Raw genomic sequence first — 23,785 nt, 5'->3', positions numbered from 1 at the left:
AGAGCTGCACTGGAGCTCGTGGAGTTTCCAATTATGTCCTTAATCCAACTGCCTTTGCCAATGTTGCTGTTACACATTTCCTACCAAAATAACTCCAGCAGAGCCTGAAGCCAGTTCTGAGAGAAAACTTCAGTTGGTAGTGTCTAAGAATAACCAGTTCCACACTGGTTCACTACACCCTCAACTCCTGCTGGGAACAAAAACATTCCTCTCACCTTTTTGTATCATAGTCAATTAAAACATAGTTTTCCATGGCAAGCTTGAGATCTGGGATTTCTTCACAGACCCACCTAGAAGGAGAGAAGAAATAACGAACAGTGGTGTTGCCAATTAAGTGTAATAAGGTCGTTTGTCTCAATTTGGGCTGCTTTACATGAAGAGAGGACACTGCAGCAGCCCTGGGAGCTCACAGTAATTCAGGAATAAGGCAGACATAATGGGAAACTGCAACAGTTCACATTTGTTCTGAATAAACAGCAAGATGCCTGTAGACACTGGCAGGAGCATAAAGCTTCAAAATGAGGTGATAAATGTATTCCACGTGTCTAAAAATACTTAGAGTCATGGCTGATGTTAATCTAACAGAAAATGCAGAAGTGCAGCATTTCCAAAGAATTCTGATGCTGCAAGGAAGCTTTGACAAGGCTGAATGTGGAGAAGACATTTCCCACAGCAGCCCAAAAACCCTGTCACCAACCACTCAGTGCCAGGATATTCTCCTCTGGGGAGTGCTTAAACTCTCTCACACCTTACACACCCAACCAAACCAGATTTTGAGAAGTTATTTTGCTAAAAGACCCCTTTGATACTGAATTAACACAGCCCTGTGTGTTGTGGCTATCAGAAAGGGGAAGCACATTCCCACTTGCAGTGCATCCAACAATGGCAGCTCACAGGAGAGAGCTTCACTTGTGGAATGGAGGAAGATTCATTCCCTTCAAAAGCAATTTAAAAGCCACAGAAGCTTTGCACACAAATTTCCTCCACAAATATCAAATTGGAAAGCACTGTCAGCATCAGAAAAACCCACATCACAAGATGAATTCCAATAGGAATCACAGAATTTCTTCCTCATGAACTTTGCTCCATTCTTCACTATTAAAATGGTGAATAAAAAAAAATACTGAAGATCCAACAGTTCTGTTCCTTGTGGCTGATTCACACATGGTTAATAACTACACAGGCCAGTGAAACCTGAACTTGGACATGCATGGCTGGCCCTCCTCTGGTGTCTCACATGTCCCCTAAAAGCACCAGGGCTCAGAGGGGGTGGCTGGAGTGGTTGGTGCTTCTTAAATCCCAGGAACAGGCAGTCAGCAGCTGGATCCTTGTGTCCAGGGATATTCCATTATTCCACTGCCTGATGAGATAAAGGGATATTGGGATATTTCCTGCATTCTCTCAGCACCACTTTCACAACACCATGGGCACTTTGCACAAGGCAAAGGCAGCATAAAGAGCTTTTGACACTGAGTTCACTCCAGCCTTGCTGAAAACAGTTGTGAAACATCACCTGACCCAACAGCTTCCTAAGGCAGCTTCCCTTTGCCTCCATCTAGCACAGAAAGCACCAACCACTGCAGCCACCCCCTCTGAGCCCCTTGGAAAGGGGCCCAAAAATGATGCCACAAAACCCCCAAAGACAGAATCTTATCCCCACCAGTCCAAGCAAACTGGCAGCCCCAGTGGCAGAGTTCTGTAGATAGAAAAAGAAATTCCTTTAGGAGAAAAATGTTCAGCTGCAGCCTCATTCACATCCTCTGCCCCCCAGCCCGTGGGAAATGCTCTGATTTCAGGCATGTGAGTGATGTTATCAAGCACTTGGTTCTCTCACCCTCACATTGGCAGCACACAAGGCTCACTGCTACCTTTGCCTTTGCCATCTGTGAGCAGATTTCGAGCTCAGGTGGTTCTGCAGGTAAAACACCTCCTCCCTCACCTGTATCTGCACCACCCAAGCACTAAACCCTGCTGCAGACACAGCCCTGAGCTGAGCCAAGGGCAGCCTGTGAGGATGTAAAACAGTTAACAAGAGCAGCTTTGGAATGGGGATAACTCATCCTCATCCCTCAGGTGTTTGGGGAATTCGTGTAGCATTTATTAAAAGTTGTTCTTTGGCAAGTCCCCTCCTAATCCTGCTGAAATAACAGCAAGTCACGTCCTGAGAGCCTGTGTTGGGAAATCCTCTGACTTCTTGCTTCTCTCAGTTGTCTTTCACCTTTATCCTCCCATTTTCCCCACATTGTTCCAACTTTATCAGCAGGATTAAGAGCAATGCTACAGGGAGATCATTGCCAAACAACCCAAAATGCTGCAAGATCACAGCAACAGGGGAAACAGAGAGGGTGGGCAGAGGCAAGATCAGGACATAACACATCAATGTTCCCTTAAACCTTGTGTGTCCACAGCTCAGATACCAACTGCCACAAGTATTAAAGCTGAGCACCACCACTCATTTTGAACTCTGTTCACAACAGAATGGAATATGGCAAGATAAAACAAAAATCTCTTTGGCAAGGAGCTCTGTATTGCAGCAAATTCAGCTTAGAAAAATAACTCAGAGGTGCTAAATGGTAACTGCTGCCCTCCTGGGTGTCCTGAGTCCAGCCATCCCTCCCCAGAGCTGCAGTGAGGCACAGGAAGGGTCCCAGGCAGGCTGCACCCAGCACTTACCGAATTGTCTCAATAATTTCATGAGCAGCATCGTGGTGTTTGTCCTGAAATTAAACAGAAAAACAGACACATGAGGTGCTGTTTGTCAGGAGTTTACAGAAATTAAAAACACACTGGTTTTTAGGATACGGGTGCCAAGCGTACAGGGATAGGAGTCTTTGAATTCCACCCATTGAAGCCATCAAAACGAGCCCTCGAAGGAAAAATAAGGCTGAAGGAAATAAATTTCTCAAGTGTCTCTGACTGAACTGTCATTCTACTCATTTCTCTGTCATTCCCTGCAGTCAGGGACTGTGTGGCTGGGGACTATGGGACTGAAGCCTTTGGGATTGTTGGGATGCAGCAGGTACTCCCCTGCAAGTTCCCAATGAGCAGCTGATTCCCTTGGCCCAGCATCTGGCACAGGCTCCCAGCTCCAGATGGGCAGTGAGATTCTTGCACAGGGAATGGCTTTCCAAAATAAAGCATCCAATAAACAGTGGGAGCAGATGTCAGTGCAGGAAAAACAGCCTCAGAGCACACAGCAAAAAGGCCTGGATGTGCAGCCCCGCTCATGAACTGAAAGCCAAAACACACCAAACCCTGAGCAGCACACATCCACACCAGGGTGAGACACGAGGTTTGCTGATTTCATTGGGGAGTTTACTCAGGAGCAACAGAAGCATTTTACTATTTTAATTATTATTATACATTACTATACTATTTTATTTATATACATATATATATATATATAAATATTATATATATAGTAGATATATAGTATATATATAATATATATTATATATTATATATAATAATATATTTATTTATAATATATAATATATTATAATATATAATATATATTACATTATCTATTATATAATATATATTATATAATATATATAATTACATTTATAATATATATATAATTATTTTATATAATTATATATAATTTTATATATATATATATATATATAAAATTCATGCTAGAAAGAGCTCTTGGAGCTGTATTTATATGCACCATTGTACAAAAGAAGTTCTATTTTAGGGAAGCCACAGGAGTTCCTCATCCACATTGATGTATCCAGCCTTAGTTACCAGAGTCCATCTGCACAAAGCTGGGGTTATATTTAGACATTTGTTTCTGCAAGTGGCTTTGACCTTTTAATTAGGAGTCTTGTATCTACAGCCCTTCCAGAAATACAAGTGCAAAGGCTCCCTCAAATCATTTCCCTTGCTTTGTGCTGCAGAAATGTCATTTCTGTAGTTACCAGGGGAAATTCTGTAGCAAAGGGCAGAGACAGGTAACAAAGCAGAGGACTGGGGGCAGGGGAAGGCAAGAAGAAAACCACTGATGGTTGATAACAGCAAATGGTTGGATTATCTCGTTTTCAAGACATGGAAGGACATGATCTGAGTCAAATGGAAGCATTTGCTATCATTATCTCAGCTTTCCTATTTTCAGGAGGAAACACATTTTCCCTTGTACAACCACTCCATGCACTTGGAATCAGCCAGGCCTGCAGAAGTTCTCATTCCAAGAAATTTGTACACAGCCCTTTCAATGCCTAGTTAAAAATTTCAGGACAAATAGGCAAGAATTTCTGAGCTTTGCCATCCTTCCAGTGCCTTAAAGGGGCTCATAAACAGAAGGGAGAGGAAATTTTAATATGGGGAGTTGGTGACACAGGGAATGGCTCCCAGTGCCAGAGGGCAGGGCTGGATGGGATCTTGGCAATCAGGAATTGTTCCCTGGCAGGGTGGGCAGGCCCTGGCACAGGGTGCCCAGAGCAACCTGGATCAAGGGTGTTATCCTGTGACTGGCCCTGGATCCCTGGAAGTGTCCAAGGCCAGGTTGGATGGGGCTTGGAGCAGCCTAGGATGGTGAAAAATGGAACTAAATTATATTTTAAGGTGCCTTCCAACCCAAACCAGTCTGGGATTCTGTACTAAAGCTATGAGAAAATATTATTTCACCAGAAAAAAAACCTCTTCTTTTCAGATGACAAAAAGTTAACACCAAATCTAGAAGTCACAAGGAAGGCTAAGCCAAGAAAACCAAATTATTCCAGTTACAACATGGAGAAGGAAAAACATCCAACAACATTAGCCAGGACATTTGGGATGGATCACACAGAGCCTGGAGCTGAGCTCTGCCCTGGGCACACTGAACAACTGCTGCTGCACCAAACAGCACAGAACAGATTTGGGCTGTGCTTCCTCCAGGCTCCTGGGCTGGGACAGCCCAAACCCTACAGAAAACAGCAGCATCCATAACCCAGTTTCCCAGGAATGTCAGGTAATTCTTCTGATAAATGTTGGCCTAGAAACCAGGGAAACAATCAAACTCAAACCTGCTCCTGCCTCTCAGTGCACAAATAAAAGAGAATGCGTTCTCTCCTTTTTTCTCTGTGCACTGAAAGGAGGGGACAAGGAGGGAGGAGAACTTCTCTTTCTTCTCATTTCTTATCTGCCAAGTGTGTAAGAATAACCCAGGCCAGCAGCTCATCCATAAACATCTCCCAGCAATGTTCATGTTTCACTCCATGCACGATGATCCAGCAGAGCCCCCTGGGCTGATGCAGCTCTCCCAATCAACTGTGCTCCTGCAGAGTCACAATTTCCTTTATCAACAGAAGCACATTATACCAGAAAAGTGAATTCAGGCTTATTCTGGCATAGCCATTTCCTGGGAGGAAGTTCTGGGGTTGGACACTTGCACATGAGAGACCCCTTGTCCTACATGAAAACACCCCTATAAGTGGTGTTGTCCTAAGTCCTTGTCTTCATGAAAACACCCCTAAAAGTGACTAAAAGTGTCTCAATAACAGACTCTTTTGTCTTGGGTTAAAAAGTAAACAAATCTATCTAAGAAATAATAATAATAAATTACAATTCACATCTACAACTACAGATCAGCCAATTTAAGTGACTTTGCACAACCTCACATGGAAACTCCAGGCAGAAAGAAGGAACCTTTGAGCTTAGTTTGTGACATTATCTGGGAATAAAGAAATCCAAACCAGTTCCACATCTACTCCTGCTGAACTCCCCAGGCTGAAACACTTCCCAAGTTTACTTCACTCTCTAACAGACTTTGGCTGAGCAGAGAAGCTCCCAAGGTCTCAAGCAAATCTCACCAAAAAATTTTTTTTTTTTTTTTTTTTTTTTTTAAATCCAGTAGGATCTCCTACATTTCTTCAAAGCAGAGCTGGCTGTGGAAAACTGAGGGAAGGGGGAAACATATCAGAAGGGACTACAGAGCAGCTTCTCTTTTCTTAGAGAAACTTCCAACCCCATTTCATCATTATGGTTGTATGATTTAATCAGAAAGGACATTGAACAGCAACAGGCATCACATCTGTGTTCAGGCAATTGGTTATGGCACTGGCAGGGAGTCTGAGGCAACCAAAAGGCAAATGGAATAGAAACTGTTGGATCAGGCTCTTTTCTGACCCACAAATGAGACAACTGAGGTTTTTTAAAAAATTTAATTCTATTTTTAGTCTCATGTGAAAGGTGAGACAATACAGATGTTATAATTCACAGCATCACAATTAGAAGCCAATTATTTCCTAATTACAATACATCATAAACATTTCTTGACTTATCAGTTTTTGTCACACCATGCTGTAAAGGCCTCAAAGCCAATCATCCAAAATTACCCCTTGTGGGTCCTACTGCAATTCATCTTTCATAGTTTTATTTCTCTTATTTGTAAGGCCACACTTCAAAACTTATTTCTAGTTCCATTTCTCTCTCAGCAATGTCTGCCCTATTCCATGGCATTTCTCATCTCAAAGTTTAAATACAGATACATCCTATAAAAACCGTCTATCAAACTTTAATAAAAGTTCTCTACAAATCCATTTCCCACAGAAACCCCCCAGATCCTGCCCCATCAGCAGCCCAAGCAGGTGCAGCAGCTTTGCCCCAGACCCTTGGGATGGATGAACACTGAAGGCAGCAGGATGGGAGGGAGGGAGGGAGGGAGGGAGGGAGGGAGGGAGGGAGGGAGGAAGGAAGGAAGGAAGGAAGGACAGGGAAGGACAGGGAAGGACAGGGAAGGACAGGGAAGGACAGGGAAGGACAGGGAAGGACAGGGAAGGACAGGGAAGGACAGGGAAGGACAGGGAAGGACAGGGAAGGACAGGGATGGACAGGGATGGACAGGGATGGACAGGGATGGACAGGGATGGACAGGGATGGACAGGGATGGACAGGGATGGACAGGGATGGACAGGGATGGACAGGGATGGACAGGGATGGACAGGGATGGACAGGGATGGACAGGGATGGACAGGGATGGACAGGGATGGACAGGGATGGACAGGGATGGACAGGGATGGACAGGGATGGACAGGGATGGACAGGGATGGACAGGGATGGACAGGGATGGACAGGGATGGACAGGGATGGATGGTGACTCCTGCTCTGCTGATCAACCTCGCCCTGCTCAGCCAACAGCCACCCCTGCACCCCCAAAGGTGGCCTGAAGCTTCTCCCCCTCAGCCAGGGGTCTGACTTTGGGGTTTTGGCTCAGTTCAGAGGGTTTCTGTTCTTTTCCCCAGCTGCAGTGCCCATGACTCAGGTTGCAGGCAGGTTGTGCTCGTGTGTCACGCTGGACTCTGACACCCCCAGGGCTTTGGCAGTGGAAGCTGTTGGGAAAGAGCCTCCCACACACTCCATCAGTGCTGGAATCCCGTGTGCAGGAGCCTTTTGGCCCAGGCTCAAGCAGCCTCTGTGTTCTGTTCCCAGTCACGAGATGAGATGATGCCAGCACGGTGCTCCCTGTCACAAAGAGCAGCTCCATTCACCCTCCTCTGCTCCAGGCTGCTCTCCCTCCTTCCCTCCCTCCCTCCCTCCCTGCACACTACGTGCTGCTCCTGCCCTCTGTGTACTTTCCAATGTTCCTGTACTTATGTTGTCTGAGAGGCCCTTGGAATCTTCTGAGCCACATAAATGGAAGCTTTTCACAACCAACCTTATCTCTTTAATGTGGAAAGTATTTCAAGTAAAGCGTTGCAGTCTGCAGTAATTATTGAGACTGCCCAAAGCTCTTCACAACAAGATTTAAACAAACCAAACTTAAACACACATTGAGTTATTGCAGCCAACCCTCTCCAGCTGACCTTTTCACAGAGTTCTGGTCTTCAACCCAAACATTGAATTTTAATTTGAAACGTGAGTTCCCAGAGAAAGTTTGATAGTTTTTGCCAAGATATTTCATTGGAAAAAATAACAGAAAGAAAGCAGACACTTTGTCAAAAGTCATGTCAAAGAGCATCCAACATATTCTATGGAAAAGTGGAGCAGAGTTTCAGCCAGCAGGACTGAACAGCTTCACCCCTCTGATTCTTACAACAGGTTTCTCCAACCACACATTCCTACAACTGTGAGCAGAGTTTGGAGCCAGAACAGCCCCACAGCTGTAAGTGAGCACAGCAGAGCCCCCAGCACACAGAGCTCCTGTCCCACACACAGAGCTGAGTCCTCCTACAGACACCAATTCCTGGCACCCTTCAGGCCATGGAGGTTACACCACAGAGCAATTTTTGAGAGTTCAATCTTTCCCTTCACCTCCTCACAAAAAAGACCTTTTGTATCTTGCAGATATGAGAAGCCCTAATTTGTCATTTGGAGTCATATAAGACAGTGCCCAAAAGCTCTTTCCAAATCACCAATATGACCAGAGCTGTGTGCTGGGCACTGCCCAGGCTCCCCAGGGAATGGTGCCAAGGCTGCCAGAGCTCCAGGAGCAGTTTGGGATGCTCAGAGCTCCAGGAGCTCCCAGGGCTGCTCAGGGTGGGGTTCTTGGGGTGGCTCTGCAGGGCCAGGGGCTGCACTGATCATCCCTGAGGGTCCCTTCCAGCTCAGGATATTCAGGACTCAGCAGCACTCACAGCTCTTCCTCTGCCACCAGGGTGAGAAAAGCTAAAGCAGCCCAAATAATACCCCAAACACAGCCCCAAGGGATCACAGTGTGCATGACATGATCAGCACCAGCCACAACTCAGTAACCTGTGACAACTTTCTTCTACAAAGCACCAAATTCCTACCAAAAACAGCCAAAGCAGACATTTCTACAGAACACTCTTGGAGAGCAAGGTAAGGTACAAATTAGAGTTGGCAACAATTTTGCCACAGGTTGGCTGTTGGAACAGTTTGTAGTTCCCCCTCCTGTAATTCCCCCTACACTCCTCCTCCAGGTGTGGCTGCTTTGGTTACATCAAATCTTCAAACTAACATCCCTTGAGATACTTAAATGGCAAGATTTGGATTTAATTCTGTGTTCCAGTACCCTATCCCAGACTCCTGGGTGTGTTTGCACAGAACAGTTAACCCCCAGTGCAACAATCCATAGTCGAAAGTGAATCTATAACCTAAAGCAACAATTTTAAAAGTTCTGCTTTCCATCCTCAAACACAAATTTGTTCAGTTAAATTGGGCAGCCAGCACTGCCTGGAGGCACAAAACACCACCCTAGTGCCCTTCCAGATTTACATCTTATTTCTTTTTTTTATTTGAATTCTTCTTACAAAACTGTGCTTAGCCTTGGGGTAAGCCTAAATTGGGGTTTGAGGGTGAACACCATATTTTTCTGAATTTTATTTCCCCACATGCTGAGCTACACCTCATCCAGGCTGGACAGGGCTTGGAGCAGCCTGGGATAGTGGAAGATGTCCCTGCCATGCCAGGGGGTGGCACTGGATGAGTTTAAGGTCCCTTCCAACCCAAATCTGTGATTCCATGATTCTCTGAAAGAGGGATCTTTGTGAGATCTGATCATCTACACAGCACAGGTAGTGAAAAGGTACCCAAAAAGCCTGCAGACCTGAGCAGCAAACAAATGGTTGGAAAATACAAGTTCTTGACCAAAAAAAAAAAAAAGAAAAAGAAAGAGAAATACAGCTCAGACCCCTTCAATCTTTCACTCTCCCAGCACGGTACAGAGACTTTTATGACCCTTTATCTCCTCTGCATAGCCAGGAACATTTCTGGGCATAGCTTTGGCTGCCCAGACTAAACTGTCCCACAGCAGAGCAACCCTTGCCCTTTCAGAGCCAGTTCTGGCTCACCAGACCATGCTTCCTCCCCTAAAAACAGGCCAGGTGACCAAAGCAGCTCTTCAGAAATGTGAAAAGCAGCTGTGGTCAAGCAGGGGCAGAGCAGGAGGAACAGATCTCCCACAGCTTTCCCCTGCCCACCAGATGTGTGAAAACCAAAGCTGAAACAAGCCAGTTACAAATAATTCAATGGCAACCTTGTGTACCTTTTAATGACCTGTGGGGATACACTTCCAGCCCTCCAATGTAACAGCAGCTCCTCCCAAATCCTGGACACTGACCCCACTCATGGATTAACAGAAGTCAGAGGGATTTGCCAAATTCTGATCTCCACATGACCCATTTAACTTGCAAAACAAAAGAGGTCAGTCCCACCAGCCCCTGGGTTTAAAGAACAGCTTGGTTGCCTGCAGTGGCAGCTCTCTCTCCCCAGGCAGCAGTCCATAAATCCAAGGGAGAGGATGTTACAGCTGCAGACAAGATGGTTAGCAGAGATCAAAAAGATGGATTAGGAAAAGCCAATCAATCTTGCAGAAGGCTGGTGGGACAAGTGCCTCTTTCAAGCCCCTTTCTTGCTTCCATCTGGGGAGGATGATAAGGATTTCTCTGGACACCAGGAAAGGCAACAAGAGCCACTGCAGCTTCCCTGGGAGCCAGGAAAGATCCAGCATTCTGCACAGCACATGGATGCCCTCACAAACCAGGGATTCCAGCCTGTCACAAGTTGTGTTCCTCCTCCCACAGGGTTTAATTTCACTTAACCCACCTAGAGAGAGCCAGCAGCACATCCCCCTGCCCAGGCACATCCATGGCCAGCACACCTGAACACAAGAGGGTGACAGGAGGCTCTGAAAAGCCAAAGCACTTCCAGCACTGCAGCAGCCAGGAGCTGCTCAAGGAGGGAGGATCTCAGGCTCCATGTCCTGCCAGCTCTGCCTTCCACCACTCTGCATTTTCAGGTATTTGCCTTGTGCTCAAATGCCAGTTAAGCCTTGAGTAAGGGAAGGGAAAGCCTGCTCCATGCAGTATTCCATACTGGATAGCAGGACTTGGTTTAATGTTACCAAAATTTATCCCAAATCAAGATTATGCCAATTTTAGCTTCCATAGCAACAACCATAGCCCAGTTTTTCTTACCAAGATGGACAAGAACCAAAAGTCTCCTCTGAACCACCCAATTATTTTCATTCCCTTAATCAAGAAAGCATAGGGACATTCACAAGAACACATTTTTATTAGAATGTATAAAAAGAGATCTCCTACAGAGAACACCTTGTAACCATCTTTTCCTCCCAGTTTCAGGGAAGAAAAGACAAGGGAAGGAAGAGCTCCCAAGACTGCATTTGGAAGCCCATCTCCCACACAGCAGGAGGCAGACAAGCCTGAGGTAGTTTCTAGGTTACTGTCACACAAAACCAACTGGAAAACATAGTGGTCACCATGGCCTCCTTAATGGCTACATAAGGACATTTAAATAAAAAGAAAAGGTTGGTCCAAGGTCCAAAATAAACTAACAAAGGAAACAGGCATTGAGAAAGAAGATCCAAAGTGCTCTGGATAATGATTTAGCATGGTTGCAAGAGGGATTGCACTTTCACTGCTGCTGCTTCAAGCACAGTAACAGTTCTGCCTTTGCACACAGCAATCCCAACTGTTGCTACGGACACTGCACAGATGCAGGAGGGAATGGTTCCCCTGGTAGTGCAGGAGGGGCTGGGTCAAGCCATTAACATGCAATCAGCCTGCAGGAGCGTTGGAGGCACACAGGACAGCCACAGCAGGATGAGCCAGACTAAAGAAGCAATTCCACTATGCAAAAAGGCAGTTTAAAATACATAACATAATGTATTCTAACATAAACAGAACACGTAGGGGGATGCAATGGTTCTGGTAGAACAGCAATTCACTGGTGTGTCCCACTGCCCTCCCAGGTGGGTTTTAGGCAGTGGCACACCCTGCCCACACCAGGGCAGCTGCAGGCAGGGGCCAGAGGCTGTGGTGAGCCCATGTGCACATGGCACAAGAACCCAGCACTGCTTGTTCTGAGACTGCTGGGCTTTCACTCCCTGGAGCAGAGGAGGCAGCTCTGCCACCCTTTCACAGCCAGTTTAACCCCACCCAGCCACCTGCCCTGCCACACTTCCCCAAAAGTCACCTCTTGCTCTGGGCCAGCAGTGCCTGTGCTCTCACACAGCAAAGGCAGGGGAGGCCTGAACTCAAACCAAACCTTTGTGGGGTTTTGGCTCAGCTCCCTTTGAACCAGCCCAGCTCACAAACACTGCTCCAAGGGTGAGAGCAGCTCAGCACAAGGGAGCAGAGATGACAAGAGTCACTTCTACCTGCAGATGTCCCAGCCACAAAGCTGCACCTCCCCAGGAGCCACAGCTGTGCTAGCAGGGAAATACCCCACCCCTGCAGGGTGCACAAGGCATCTCTGATCAGCCACACTGCCAGAAACAACCCTGCACACAGGACCCAGGGGAAGGAATCCACACACAGCCCCAAAATTGCTGCTGCTGAAAGCTGCCACCATCTCCTTCTCAAGCCCAAGGTCTTTCAACACCCTCAGTGGGGAAGGAAGGGGAGGAAACTCATGGCACAGCCTGAGCCCCATCTCCTGCAGGGAAAACTGGTGAGACAACAGCTTCAAGAACCACTCTATATTCTGTAAAGATAACTCACTCTTGGATAGCTCTGAAATTCTGTTCCTACTTAAAACACATACATATTCCACATAACAGAAATTAGCATTAAAATTTTGTACTCTTTCTGAAGCTCACTGGGCATGGAGGTACCAAAAAAAAAAAGAATATGGATGGGTTTTCCTTTATAAGCTTCAACTTGTGGAGCAGAGCAGTGATCCAGTGGAGGTTCTGAACAGCAGACATCAACTTCCAGCCACCAACCATTTCCACAAGCTTTTACTTTAGACTTAGAAGTGATCCTACAATATTACAATGCATTCTTCACAGATTGCAGAATTTCAACTGAGTGTTTGCTGTAATGAGCAGGGGTGGAAGCCAAGATCCACAAAGACTCTAAACCCAGCTCCAGGGGTCAGAGGCCACCCTGAGCCAGCACCTGATCTCCCAGGTCTTGTGGGATGTGGGAACCAGAGGGAACCTCCTGCAGCCCAGTGGGAATCCCACTGAGGAATGAATGAGAAGCCTCAAAAGCTCACAGTTGTTAGAATTTTACAAGTGTCAAATAATAATAATAATATTGCTGAGCTCCAAAAAGTGAATTATTAACAAAACCTCAAGAAATTGGCCTTCACAGGACAAGGGAAGAAAATAACAAACACTATTAAAACTCATTCATTTTTACTAAGAAACTTAATTCAGAACTTTTTGTAGGATTTGGTTCAGAAAAGTTTTCCAATGCTTCATTTATCTGTCTTCAGCGGCTCCTTAGACTTTTCATCCAACACTACCAAGTCCATTCACTGTACATGTTTAGAAAACTCTCATTCACTCCTGAAATGAAACAAACCAAAATACTCTGAACAGGAACTTTTTCGTTATTCACTGATCTGCTCCTATCTATGAAACCATCATTTCCTGCTGTAAAATATACTCACCCTCTTCCTATGCTCTAAAAATAGTCCCTGCTTGATTTGATAGCTCTAGCAGCATGTGGCCAACTTTTCTATTCAGTTTTATTTCTTGTTCCTCTTCAGAGTTAGTTTTGTCTTTAATAATTACCATGAAAGTAAATATGTTCACAATTCCCAACATGAACTTTTCCTCCTTCTGTGGATCCTTCTGTTAGGAAGGAGAAAATAATCGAGGCAAAAATACGTTGAGACAATTTATGATTATCAATCTGTGATAAAATACAGAAAAAATTCACTCCACCCCTGGTCTTTGTGTTGATCATTACAGTGCAAAACTTTAATCAGACAGTTAAAGGTTAACTCAAAGCAGGAGGAAAAAAAAGCAAATCAATGAGAAAGGGGGAAAAGAAAGAAGGAAGAGTACAAAAGTAGACATATGGATGTCTAGGGAGAAGGGTGATTAAATCCCCCATAAATCTCACATACCAAGAGGTAAGATATTTTGCCTAAATTCCCAGAGGCAACACAATTCAGTCCCGTATCTGAGCCTTGAAAGGATAATCATCTCCATTTATAATAAGGCTGCCATGAAGGACAAGAGCTGGAGCTGCATGTGGGGGCACGGATTTCCCTTGGCACACTGAAAGCTTTCAGTGCTGTGTCCAACTGGAGCTGATGGGTGAATTTTTAGGTAGATAATTCTGAATTGCCTGGGCTGGAACTTTGGCCTGGACAGGAACATTAATCCTCACTCATCTGTTGATGAATGAAAGGGGGAAAACAAGCAATCTTGGACAGCTACTCTGTCTTTCAACAGTTGCCTTACAGATAAATCAGTTATATAAAAAAATAAATACTAGTGTGGTCTTTAAGATGCAAGACAAGAGACCAACTTTCACTTTTCAAACTGGGCAAGAAAAGTGTCCGTTAACTGAACTCATGATTTATCTTGGATCCAACGGGTCAGGGCTTGGAACAAAGGAGTTTGAGAACTGAACAAGCACCGACTGTCACTCAGGGCAACTTCAAAGGGTAAAGCCCAGAAGGAAACTGCTCTTCTGTGCTGCCCACGTGCTGCACAATCAACATGCTGCACAATCAACGCCGTAGGGCTCTTGTGCCCCCCAAGAGCACATCCCTGAGTCCCTCTGGCACTGGGGAAAATGGCAGGAAAATGATGTAACTGTGCTAGCTGTGTGTTGTGCTAACAGCACCGAAACCCGAGTGCTTTGCAAATGACTGAGTCAATATTTCCCAGCTTCACGCTGCGTGCTCTCCCCACTCCAGGTGTTTTTACAACAGGGGAGGGCAGGCAGAGAGAGAGAGGTGCTGAGAAATCGGAACTGTGCTCAATGTTCAAACCTTTCCCTCACCAGACAGGCTTTTTCTAAGTGATTAGTCATCCCCACAAGCATTTCCCAACAAGCTGAAGCAACAGGGAAAACCCCCCCGGACTCTGCCGAATTTCTGGGCCATTACTCAGGGGGTGAGGAGGTTTTTGCCTGGCAAAGGCAGAGCAACAGTTTCCTCCTCTGCCTCCTTTGCAGGGCCGGCTGCCCCGGGCAGAACCTGACTCACATTTCACAGAGCAGGGCGGGGGGCCGCCTCTCAATACACTGCTACATTTTTTTTTCCAGCGATCCCGTTCCCAGAGCCGCCCCACACACAGCTCCACAGGCACCAACATTCCCAACCATAGGGAGGATCAGGGGGGCTTCACCTTCCTCCTCCAGCTCAGGCTGGTCCCAAGGAAAAGCCAGGAGCACGTGTAAAACGTGTTTTCCATCAGCTCATCCCACAGGAGGGCAGTGGGGTGTGGAATAAGGACCCCATGGGATGGGTCTGTGGCAGAGAGAAGATGCACAGGACCACCCCCAGCAGCAGGGCAGCTCCAAGCCCAAGGGAGCAATTTAGGTTTTCCTTAGCTCCTTCCCAAAATCATCTACAGGACCATCCTAAGGCACTCCCACACCTGCCTCGATGCCTGGGAAGTCAAAGCCAGGCAGCACAGAAACTTCCCAGGAAAGCTGAGTGACACGAACAAAAAAAGAGGATTTAATTCTCAGACAAGGTTTGTTATTCATCTCCACCGCTGATCTTTAATTTCAAAGGTGACAATCCCCGCTGGGCTGTGATTTTCATTAGCACTCCCTGCCCTTGAGGTCTCCCTGCACAGCACATTCCTTTGGTGACAGAATGGTATCAGCTGGATAAGGGAAAAAAAAAAAAAAACAAAACCCACACCCTGCACCCTCCCACCTGTGCAAAATCTAGTAGTAAGAAGCTTGTATCCCATTACTCCCAGTAGCAGCCACACACACACCTCCAGGTGCAGGGTGATGCTCTGACAACACTCAATTAGAAAATGAGAATTTTCTTGCCATCACAGCTGAGTGGAAAGTCAGCAGTAACGATGAGGAACACAAATAAATGAATTATTCAAGCCAGACTTCTCATCACAGGTGCTGATTTGGAGGTTTAAGCTCCAGCAGCTCAGGGCAGAAGCACCTCAGCCTGGTAAGATGTGCACGGTGGCACAGCCAGGACTGTCCCCTCCTGGGACAGAGTCAAAGGCTGGAAGAAGGGAATAAAATTGGTAGATGAAAAAGAAATGGTATTACCATATGGTAACTAGGGCAGAAGATAAATTCTTGGCTGTGAGGGTGGTGAGGCCCTGGCACAGGTTGTCCAGAACAGCTGTGGCTGCCCCATCCCTGGAATGTCCAAGGCCAGATTGGACAGGGCTTGGAATGACCTGGGACAGTGGAAGGGAGTGGAACAAGATGGGCTTTAAGGTCCCTTCCCAGCCAAAGCATTCCATGATTCTGTGATCCTATACCCAGAGCACAACCCTACTGGGATCCCCAGGGGCTGTCACAGCTCAGCCTCCACACGTCCCACAGGGAGAGGGGAACACAAGCCACAACAACCTGTCACACATGGACACTTGCAGGGCCTTCCACGGGAATGCCACCCAGCAGGGATCACAGCACAAGAGGCAGATGGCTCATTCTCCACCTGGAAGGGACTTGCAGCCTATTGAACACAGCAGGGCCAAGGACACGGTGCCACAAGAGCCCTGCACAGCCCCAGCACCTGGCTGTGCCTCCTGTCCCCAGTGACACTGAGCACTGCCAACCTGCAGTGCAGGCCTTAAGGAGAGCAAATGAATGAAGCACAGTGTCCTTCCTCTCTTTGGCACACTGCAAACAGGCTTTTCCACATTCACCAACTCTCTGCTCCAACAGGGTGCAGCCCAGGAAACGTCGAGTTTGGGGACATTTATCAGCTTCAGCAGCTCTGAACCTCCTGTTGCTCAGCTCTCTGTGCAAGCAATCCCTCCCTGGTGCCACAGATATATCAGCAGAGCCCTGCCAGACCAGACTGTAGAGCTGATCCACCCTACAACATCCCCACCCTTTCTCCCTCCTGCACACACAACAGCCTGCCATTCTACACAGGAACTTGTCAGGAGTTCAAAGTACAACTGAGACACCTCACAGATCAGGCAGGCCTTACTGTGGTATAAAACGAAAAATCTCTACTTTATACTGAGGTATAAAACGAAAAATCTCCAAATTTAAACCTAATCCATATTCAAATTTAACTATAGTAGAAGTCAGAGACAAGAATGACCCATTTTAAGAAAAATTCTCAGGGAAAAAACCTAAATATCTGCAAGTCTTAAAACTACACAAGGGGACTTCACTCCTCATACCCTTCAGATCTAAATGATGAGTACCAAGTTATGCTTACCAACACCTGAAGTATGAGTGAAAATGCCATCCTCTACCAGCAGTAGCATATTTAAGACCAGTTAGATCCATTAACTCTGGTCTCTCACCCAAATACTTCCTTTATCTAGGCCTGTATCTTTCGTAGTACCAAAATTAAAATTTTAACACCATATCCCTGGGTCTCTTGACAACCTGGCACCAGCAAAAAGTGGGGCAGATACGTGGGAGCCGAGGAGTTAACCAGCCCACAAAAGAGTACACTCACTTCAGCTCTGATTAAGCGGGGCAGTCACAAAAACAGAGGTCAACATCAGAAAATATTTTGTGAGTCATGAGGAGAGATTACTCACCATGCACTATTCAACTTACTCATCACAGTGTGGCACGGCCAGCACGGCTCACCACGGCTTCATTAGGGCACCGTGGCCTTTCCTTTGAGGCGGGGGAAGGAGCCGCACTTTCAGTTTTGTGTGGAAGCCAGTGGGAGGCTGGAGCTGCACCACCGCCGCCACTCTCTCTCCTCCCACGGCCCTAATTAGACTCGGAGGGAAATACGTGTTTCACATCAGCCTCCCCGGCTCTTTTAGCATCCCAACAAGCACCGGGTTGTCAGCCGGGTTATTATCCGGACTCAGCAGTCTGGAGAGACCCCACTTTTCCTATTATACACGAAATAAGCAGCAGCCCAGCAATAAAGAGACACGGTATTAACCCAGGCGTCCATTAATAAGAGAGACCAGCCTTCAACGCAGCAACACTGACGCCGCTAATTTAAGATGTAGTAAGGGCATAAAAATAGCCAAGTTACTCAAGGCAGGGTTACATCACACCACGGAGCCCGGGCACGCAGCAGGTTCACACTACAGAGCCTCGGATGTTGGGAAAGATGACTCCGTGCCACTGCTGCTGCTCTCACCAAAAATAACCTGCCGGGACCTTGAGTTTCCCGTTCCCTTTCCCTACAGCCCTCCTCGGAAAACACATCTCACAGAGTACAACAGGAAGCAACCCGAACGCTGCTAAATAAAACTCCTTGAATCAGCGTGGTGTGGTTTTTTTTTTGATTTTCCCTCCTCTCGGCTATCCCACCTTGCTTCCTCGGAAGCACGGGCGGTGAAACTAAGAAATGTTCTGCTTACGTCAAAGCGAGCCGAGCTCTGCCGGCAGCTCGGGGCCGCGCCAGCGCGGGGAAAGCGCGGCTGCAGTTCAGCAGAGCACGATGTCAGCAGGCCAAGCGCTGCCACGGACACGGGGATTTGTTTGCAGAGCCCCAGGGTTCAGCCGGAGCCGCGGTCAAAGCCGGGGAGTGCGTGTGTGCGAGCACGCCTCGGCCGCGCCGCAGCGCTCCGCTCCCCGGAGCTCCCCCGGCCGCGGGGCTGCTCGGCTCCCGGTGGAACATCCACCCGGGAATGGCTCTGGAAAGGCTGGCAGTGCCAAGCGGACGGTTTAAGGGCAGGATGTTTGGGGTTTGTGGTATTTCTCAGTACATGGGGGGATCACAGCCCCCTCCCCCGCCCACCACCTCCACCATCCGCATTTCTGATTAACTGAGAAAAAATTCTATTTATTCTGCCATCCTCAAAAACAGCTGCTCAAGTTCCCCCAAAACAATTAAATCCTTATTTTCCATGCTGCAAAACACACGTTTCACCCTTAAAATAAAGGGCGGGGAGGGGGATCGGTTTTTCGGTTTTTAAGCCCGTAGGAATCTCTGTGAACAGACATAAAACCATCTCTCCCTCCCAGAACAATCCCTATCCCGCGTAATCTTTAACCTCCGCTTCACACAACCCGCTCGGAGAGGGAGGTGGAGGAGGGAGGGGGGGGGACACACGAGTTAATATTTGGCGAGGAAAACCGAACCCGGTCATCGCTTGTACTTTCAGTTTCTGACAATTTGAGCAGAGCGCGCGCCCGCCAACACTGACAGAGCTGCCCAAACAGGAAAGGCTGCGCTTAACCAGTGTGTGCTGGGAGACACGCCGGGAGCAGCACTGCATGGAGGATGTTTTGGAAAAGCACGGCTACAGCGGCAGCCCCCAAAGGCAGGCGGCAGATAGGAGCAGGCAGCCGTCTCCCCCTGCCACGAGCGATATATTCCTAATCGCTCACGCACAACAAGCGATTGCCAAAAGCGAGCAACAACATCAGCAGTATCAGCTGCCCCAGCCTGTGCGTCCCAGCGTGTTCTCGCCGGGAAAACGGCTCACGTACAACAGCACAGCCTGGAACGCAGGGATAATCAACAGTGCCTGCGCCAAGTAAACATAAAGAGAGACGGTTTGCCTTTGCAAACTGTGCTCCGAGAGGCTACACGCAGTTAGGGAGAGAAATTGCTCAAGGGTTGATAGGAAGCCTACACACATCCAAAAATACCCTCCCCGGAGCCTTTCGCCTCTCGTGGGATTGTCACTAATTTGAACATGGACATTGTTATCAAGGTCACACATCGCTCGTCCGGGCTCGGGAGAAAGTCAGGCAAGTTAAGGAAAAACGCTGCTCGGTAGCTAAGCAAGGACAAGTGACATTTTATTTGGAAGCACGAGGATTGCGGCTGGCTCGAATTCTACTCGGGATAAATAAAAGGGGAGCTCCAAGGGCACGGCTGGAGGGGAACTGGCGGCCGCCCCAGACACCAGCGCTGCCTCCAGACCCACAAGCGCCGCTGGCCGCTGTTTATTCCCCCTCTGCGGCTGGTCCTGGGGTCCCCACGACCACCCGAGGCCATCCATAATTTAAGCGCTATTCCCCCATCCAGAATCCCTGGATTGCACCCCGCTCGCAGCAGCACCGGTTATTAACCAGTTACACGAGCCCAGCGCGAGGAAAACACGAAAACTTTTCATTAACCAGTCCTCCTCCTCCCCGCCCTTCGGTTTAGTCAACCAATTATAAAATGAAATTGGGGATTTGACTTCCAGGCGAGCAGCGGCGGCACCCGGGGCCGGGGCTGCGGGAGGGTTCCCTCACGGGGGGCGATCATCCCGACGGATCCCGGGAAGGGCCGGCGCTGAGGGATCGCCCGGCGGCTGCCAGGGCCGGGGCAGGGCCGGGGGCGCTGACAGGGCGCGGGGCAGGTGCGGGGCCGGGCCATACTCACGTAGACGGGCAGCGGCCAGGGGTACACGGCGGGCTCGGCTCCCACGGGCGACTTCAGCCGCAGCTCCAGCCTCTCGCCCATGTCGGCAGCCGGAGGACGAGGCGGCGGCGGCCCCGCACCATGCTAGAGGGGCCGGCCGGGGCGGGGTGCGGCGGCCGGGCCGGGCCGGGGGCGTGGGCGCGGTGCGGCGGGCGGGGGGCGGCGGGAGCGGCGGGGAGGGGCGGCCGGTGCCGGGGGGGCGGCGGGTCCCGTCCCTCCCTCTATTGTCGTTGGCGGCTCGCGGGGCTCTCGGGCGCCGCCGCCATCTTGGGCCGGCGTGAGGCGAAGCACAATGAGGCGCCGGGGCCGGGCCGGGCCGGGCCCGAGCGACGCGACAGACGCGGGGAGGGGGCGGGCGGGGAGAGGGGCGGGCACGGCCCCGCGGTCCCTCCCCCCTTCCCTTCCCTCCCCTCCCTCCCCCCTGTCCTCAGCTGCCCCCGCGCCGCGCGCGCTCCCGCGGCCCTCTCGCCCTCTCGTGCGCGTGCCCGCAGCCCCCCCCCCCATCCCCCCCACTCCTGCGCGCGGGTGCGGGCGGGGGTCACACAGGGCGGTGTGACACAGGGGTGGCACTGGGGTGACACAGGCACGGAGAGCAGCACCGGCTGCGGCGCCAGACACGTGTGACAGGGCCAGGGTGGCACATGGGACATGAGAGAAGGATGGGCTGCAGTGTGACACGCGTGTGACAAGGACGAGGCGGCACCTGGCACATGGGAGCAGGACAGGCCATGGTGTCACACGCATGTGACAGGGCCAGGGCAACACACAGCACATGAGAGCAGGATGGACTACAGTGTGACACACATGTGACAGGGCCCATGTGGCACCTGGCACACAGGAGCAGGATGGACTGCAGTGTGACACGCGTGTGACAAGGATGAGGGTGGCACCTGGCACAGAGGAGTAGGACAGGCCATGGTGTCACATGCATGTGGCAGGGCCAGGGCAGCACATGGCAGGCACACAAGAGCAGGATGGGCTGCAGTGTGACACGCATGTGACAGGGACAAGGGTGGCACCTGGCACACGGGAGCAGGATGGGCTGCAGTGTGACATGTGTGTGACTGGGCCAAGATGGCACACAGCACACAAGAGCAGGATGGGCTGCAGTGTGACACATGTGTGACAGGGCCAGGACAGCACATGGCACACGGGAGCAGGATGGGCTGCAGTGTCACATGTGTGTGATGGCGCAAAGATGGCACATGGGCACAGGAAGGGATGGGCCACATTGTCACACATGTGTGACAAGGTGAGGGTGGCACATGGGAGCAGGAGCTTTTGTGGTGTGACACATGTGACACGGCAAGAGTGGCACCTGTGAACAGAACAGGTTGTGGCATGATGTGTGACAAGGCCGAGGTTGGCACATGGGCACAGGAGTGGGACAGGCCATGTTGTCGCATGTGTGATGGGGAGAAGGTGGCACATGGGAGCAGGACGGGCTGTGGTGTGACACAGGTGACAGAGTGAGGGTGAGACATGGCACATGGGAGCAGAATGAGTCTCACTGTGACACATGACAAGGCCAAGGGTGGCACATGGCACACGAGAGCAGGATGGGCCACATTGTCACATGTCACACAGGGCGAGGGTGGCCATGGCACTCAGGGTCTGTGTGAGGGTGGAGCACCCATGTGACAGCACAAGGCTGGGACCCTCCATGTGACAGCACCAGGCTGGCATGGGACATTCATGTGGCCTTGCAGGGCTGGGTCACTCATGTGGTGGTGCAAGACTGGCACACTCATGATGGCACAGGGCTGTCACACCCATGTGGGGGCACAGGGTTGTCACACACATGATAGCACACTCATGATAGCACAGGGCTGGCACACTTATATGATGGCCCAGGGCTGTCACACTCGTGATGGCCCAGGGCTGTCACACTCGTGTGAGGCCAGCCGGTGCTCATGGCTCACTGCACCAAGCCCCCAAAGCTCCTGGGGCAAAGTCTGCACACAAGTGACCTGTGAGCTTTACCCGGTGCCACACGGTGACAGTCACGATCGTGGGGGTGTGTCACACGTGGGGCACAGAAGGGGCATCCCCATTGCACACGGGTGGGTGTGCCAGGATGTGCAGGGGGCTCCATACACTGCGAGGGGGAGCTCTACTGGCACAAGGGAGCAGAGTGAGCCCTGGGCACAGCAGTGTCCAGTGGGGACACGGGGACAATGGCACATGGCGACGGCGTCCATCAGCCACAGACACCAAGCACTGGGTGCCCAGAGCAGCATCGGGAGCTCTGTGGCGGCAGCTACAGCCTTACAACACGGTGTAACCTGGGAGTAGGGCTGAGTGCACCCCAGCCAGGCAGCGACAGGAGCGGGAGGTGTCCTGGATGGGGGCTGGGTGCGGTGACACCTGGGTGGGGCCGGGAGCTGCATCTCTATAGAGGCCGGTGATGGGCTCAGTGACAGCGATTTCCATGTCTATAGGTGCCCGCAGGGCAGGCTGACACCGTTTGCATGTCTATAGGTGCTCAACTGGGCGACAAACCAGGCCGGAGCTTCCTCCTTCACAGCCTTTCCCTCTTCCAGGGACATGCGCGTGCCCTGGGGTGCAGGGACATCTGGGGACCCTGCCACCCTGCCCTGCACTGCGAGGGAAGGGCACCCAGCACCACCACAGCACCCACACCCTCTGCTCACCTCCGAGGGGGCCAGGGGACAATGACAGCGTGCAGGGTGCCATGCTCCATCTGAGGGTGGAAGAGCAGCTGGGAGGCAGCGTCTGCTGGGGATGAGCATCCCTGCGGGACAGGAGCATCCTGAGGAGGTGCCCTCAGCCCAGCTGGGCACGGCTGAGCCCAGGCTCTGACCTGCAGCCGGGTCCAGCAGAGCCAGTTGGCACCTGGAAGGAAAACCAGTCCTTCCCAATAAACTGGTGGTGGAAGTTCTGCCATGCCAGTGTGGGCTGGGACCTTTTCCCCCTGTGGTTCCTCACTTTCTCAGCCAAAGACAAGTAAACACAGCTCAGGGCAGGATGCTTGTGCCATCTGGCTCTCCTGGCTGTTGTTCCCAGTTTATTAATCCCATCATTCTTTTATGGCGCTGCAGAGGATGTGGCTCAGCCATGCTGGGGAGCTTGTGGGCCATGGAGCTCAGCTTTGGTGTCCCTGTGTCAGTGCCATCACATCCACTCTGCTCCTGCTCTGGGATGTGGCTCCAGGGCCAGGCAAAGCCTCCGGCATCCAGTGAACCTCTGCAAATCCTTTGGGATGGAGATGTGCCATGGAGACATCCAGTGTCTGGTGTCCTGCTTGGGGTCACTGCCTGTGGCTCTGTGCTGCTCAGGACGGCAGGGAATGCACCATGCCTGAAATGCATCCAGAGCCAGCGAGTGCCAGAGCAGGATATTCCCTGCACAGGGATTTTGTACATTATTTAACACCTGTATTTCCTGACAGGTCTCTGCCTTCAGCAGAGACAGGAGCTGTTTATTGGGGGCAGCTGCACAGCTCTGTGATGGGGGCTGGGATGTGCCCCTGCTCCCGTCCCCATGGCTGCTCCCTTCTCCAGAAACTGCTCCAAGGCTGGCTCCAGACTCATCCACTCCCCTCTTTGTATCCTTTTTCTCTCCCTTAAACGTCTGTGCGTGCAGAAAGCTCCATAGCTAGCAACGCTTTTCT

The 23,785-nt window shown here is 50.0% G+C and overlaps 1 protein-coding gene across 1 annotated transcript in view; it reads right to left on the bottom strand.

Moving 5' to 3' along the window:
- DOT1L (DOT1 like histone lysine methyltransferase) overlaps window positions 1-20,193 on the bottom strand; it is an 86,440-nt gene extending 66,247 nt beyond the window's left edge. The window contains exons 1-3 of the mRNA XM_066566093.1: window positions 20,113-20,193; window positions 2,674-2,717; window positions 216-290 (exon numbers count right to left, since the gene is read on the bottom strand). Coding sequence (XP_066422190.1) covers window positions 216-290; window positions 2,674-2,717; window positions 20,113-20,193 — 200 coding nt within the window. The remainder of the gene's footprint in view (window positions 1-215; window positions 291-2,673; window positions 2,718-20,112) is intronic.
- Between the last annotated feature and the right edge of the window lie 3,592 nt (window positions 20,194-23,785).

The sequence above is a fragment of the Molothrus aeneus genome, chromosome 27 (genome assembly GCF_037042795.1).
Source record: "Molothrus aeneus isolate 106 chromosome 27, BPBGC_Maene_1.0, whole genome shotgun sequence".
Classification (NCBI taxonomy): domain Eukaryota; kingdom Metazoa; phylum Chordata; class Aves; order Passeriformes; family Icteridae; genus Molothrus; species Molothrus aeneus.
Note: the sequence above shows the minus strand (reverse complement) of the source record. Positions and strands in the feature narration are given on the sequence as shown.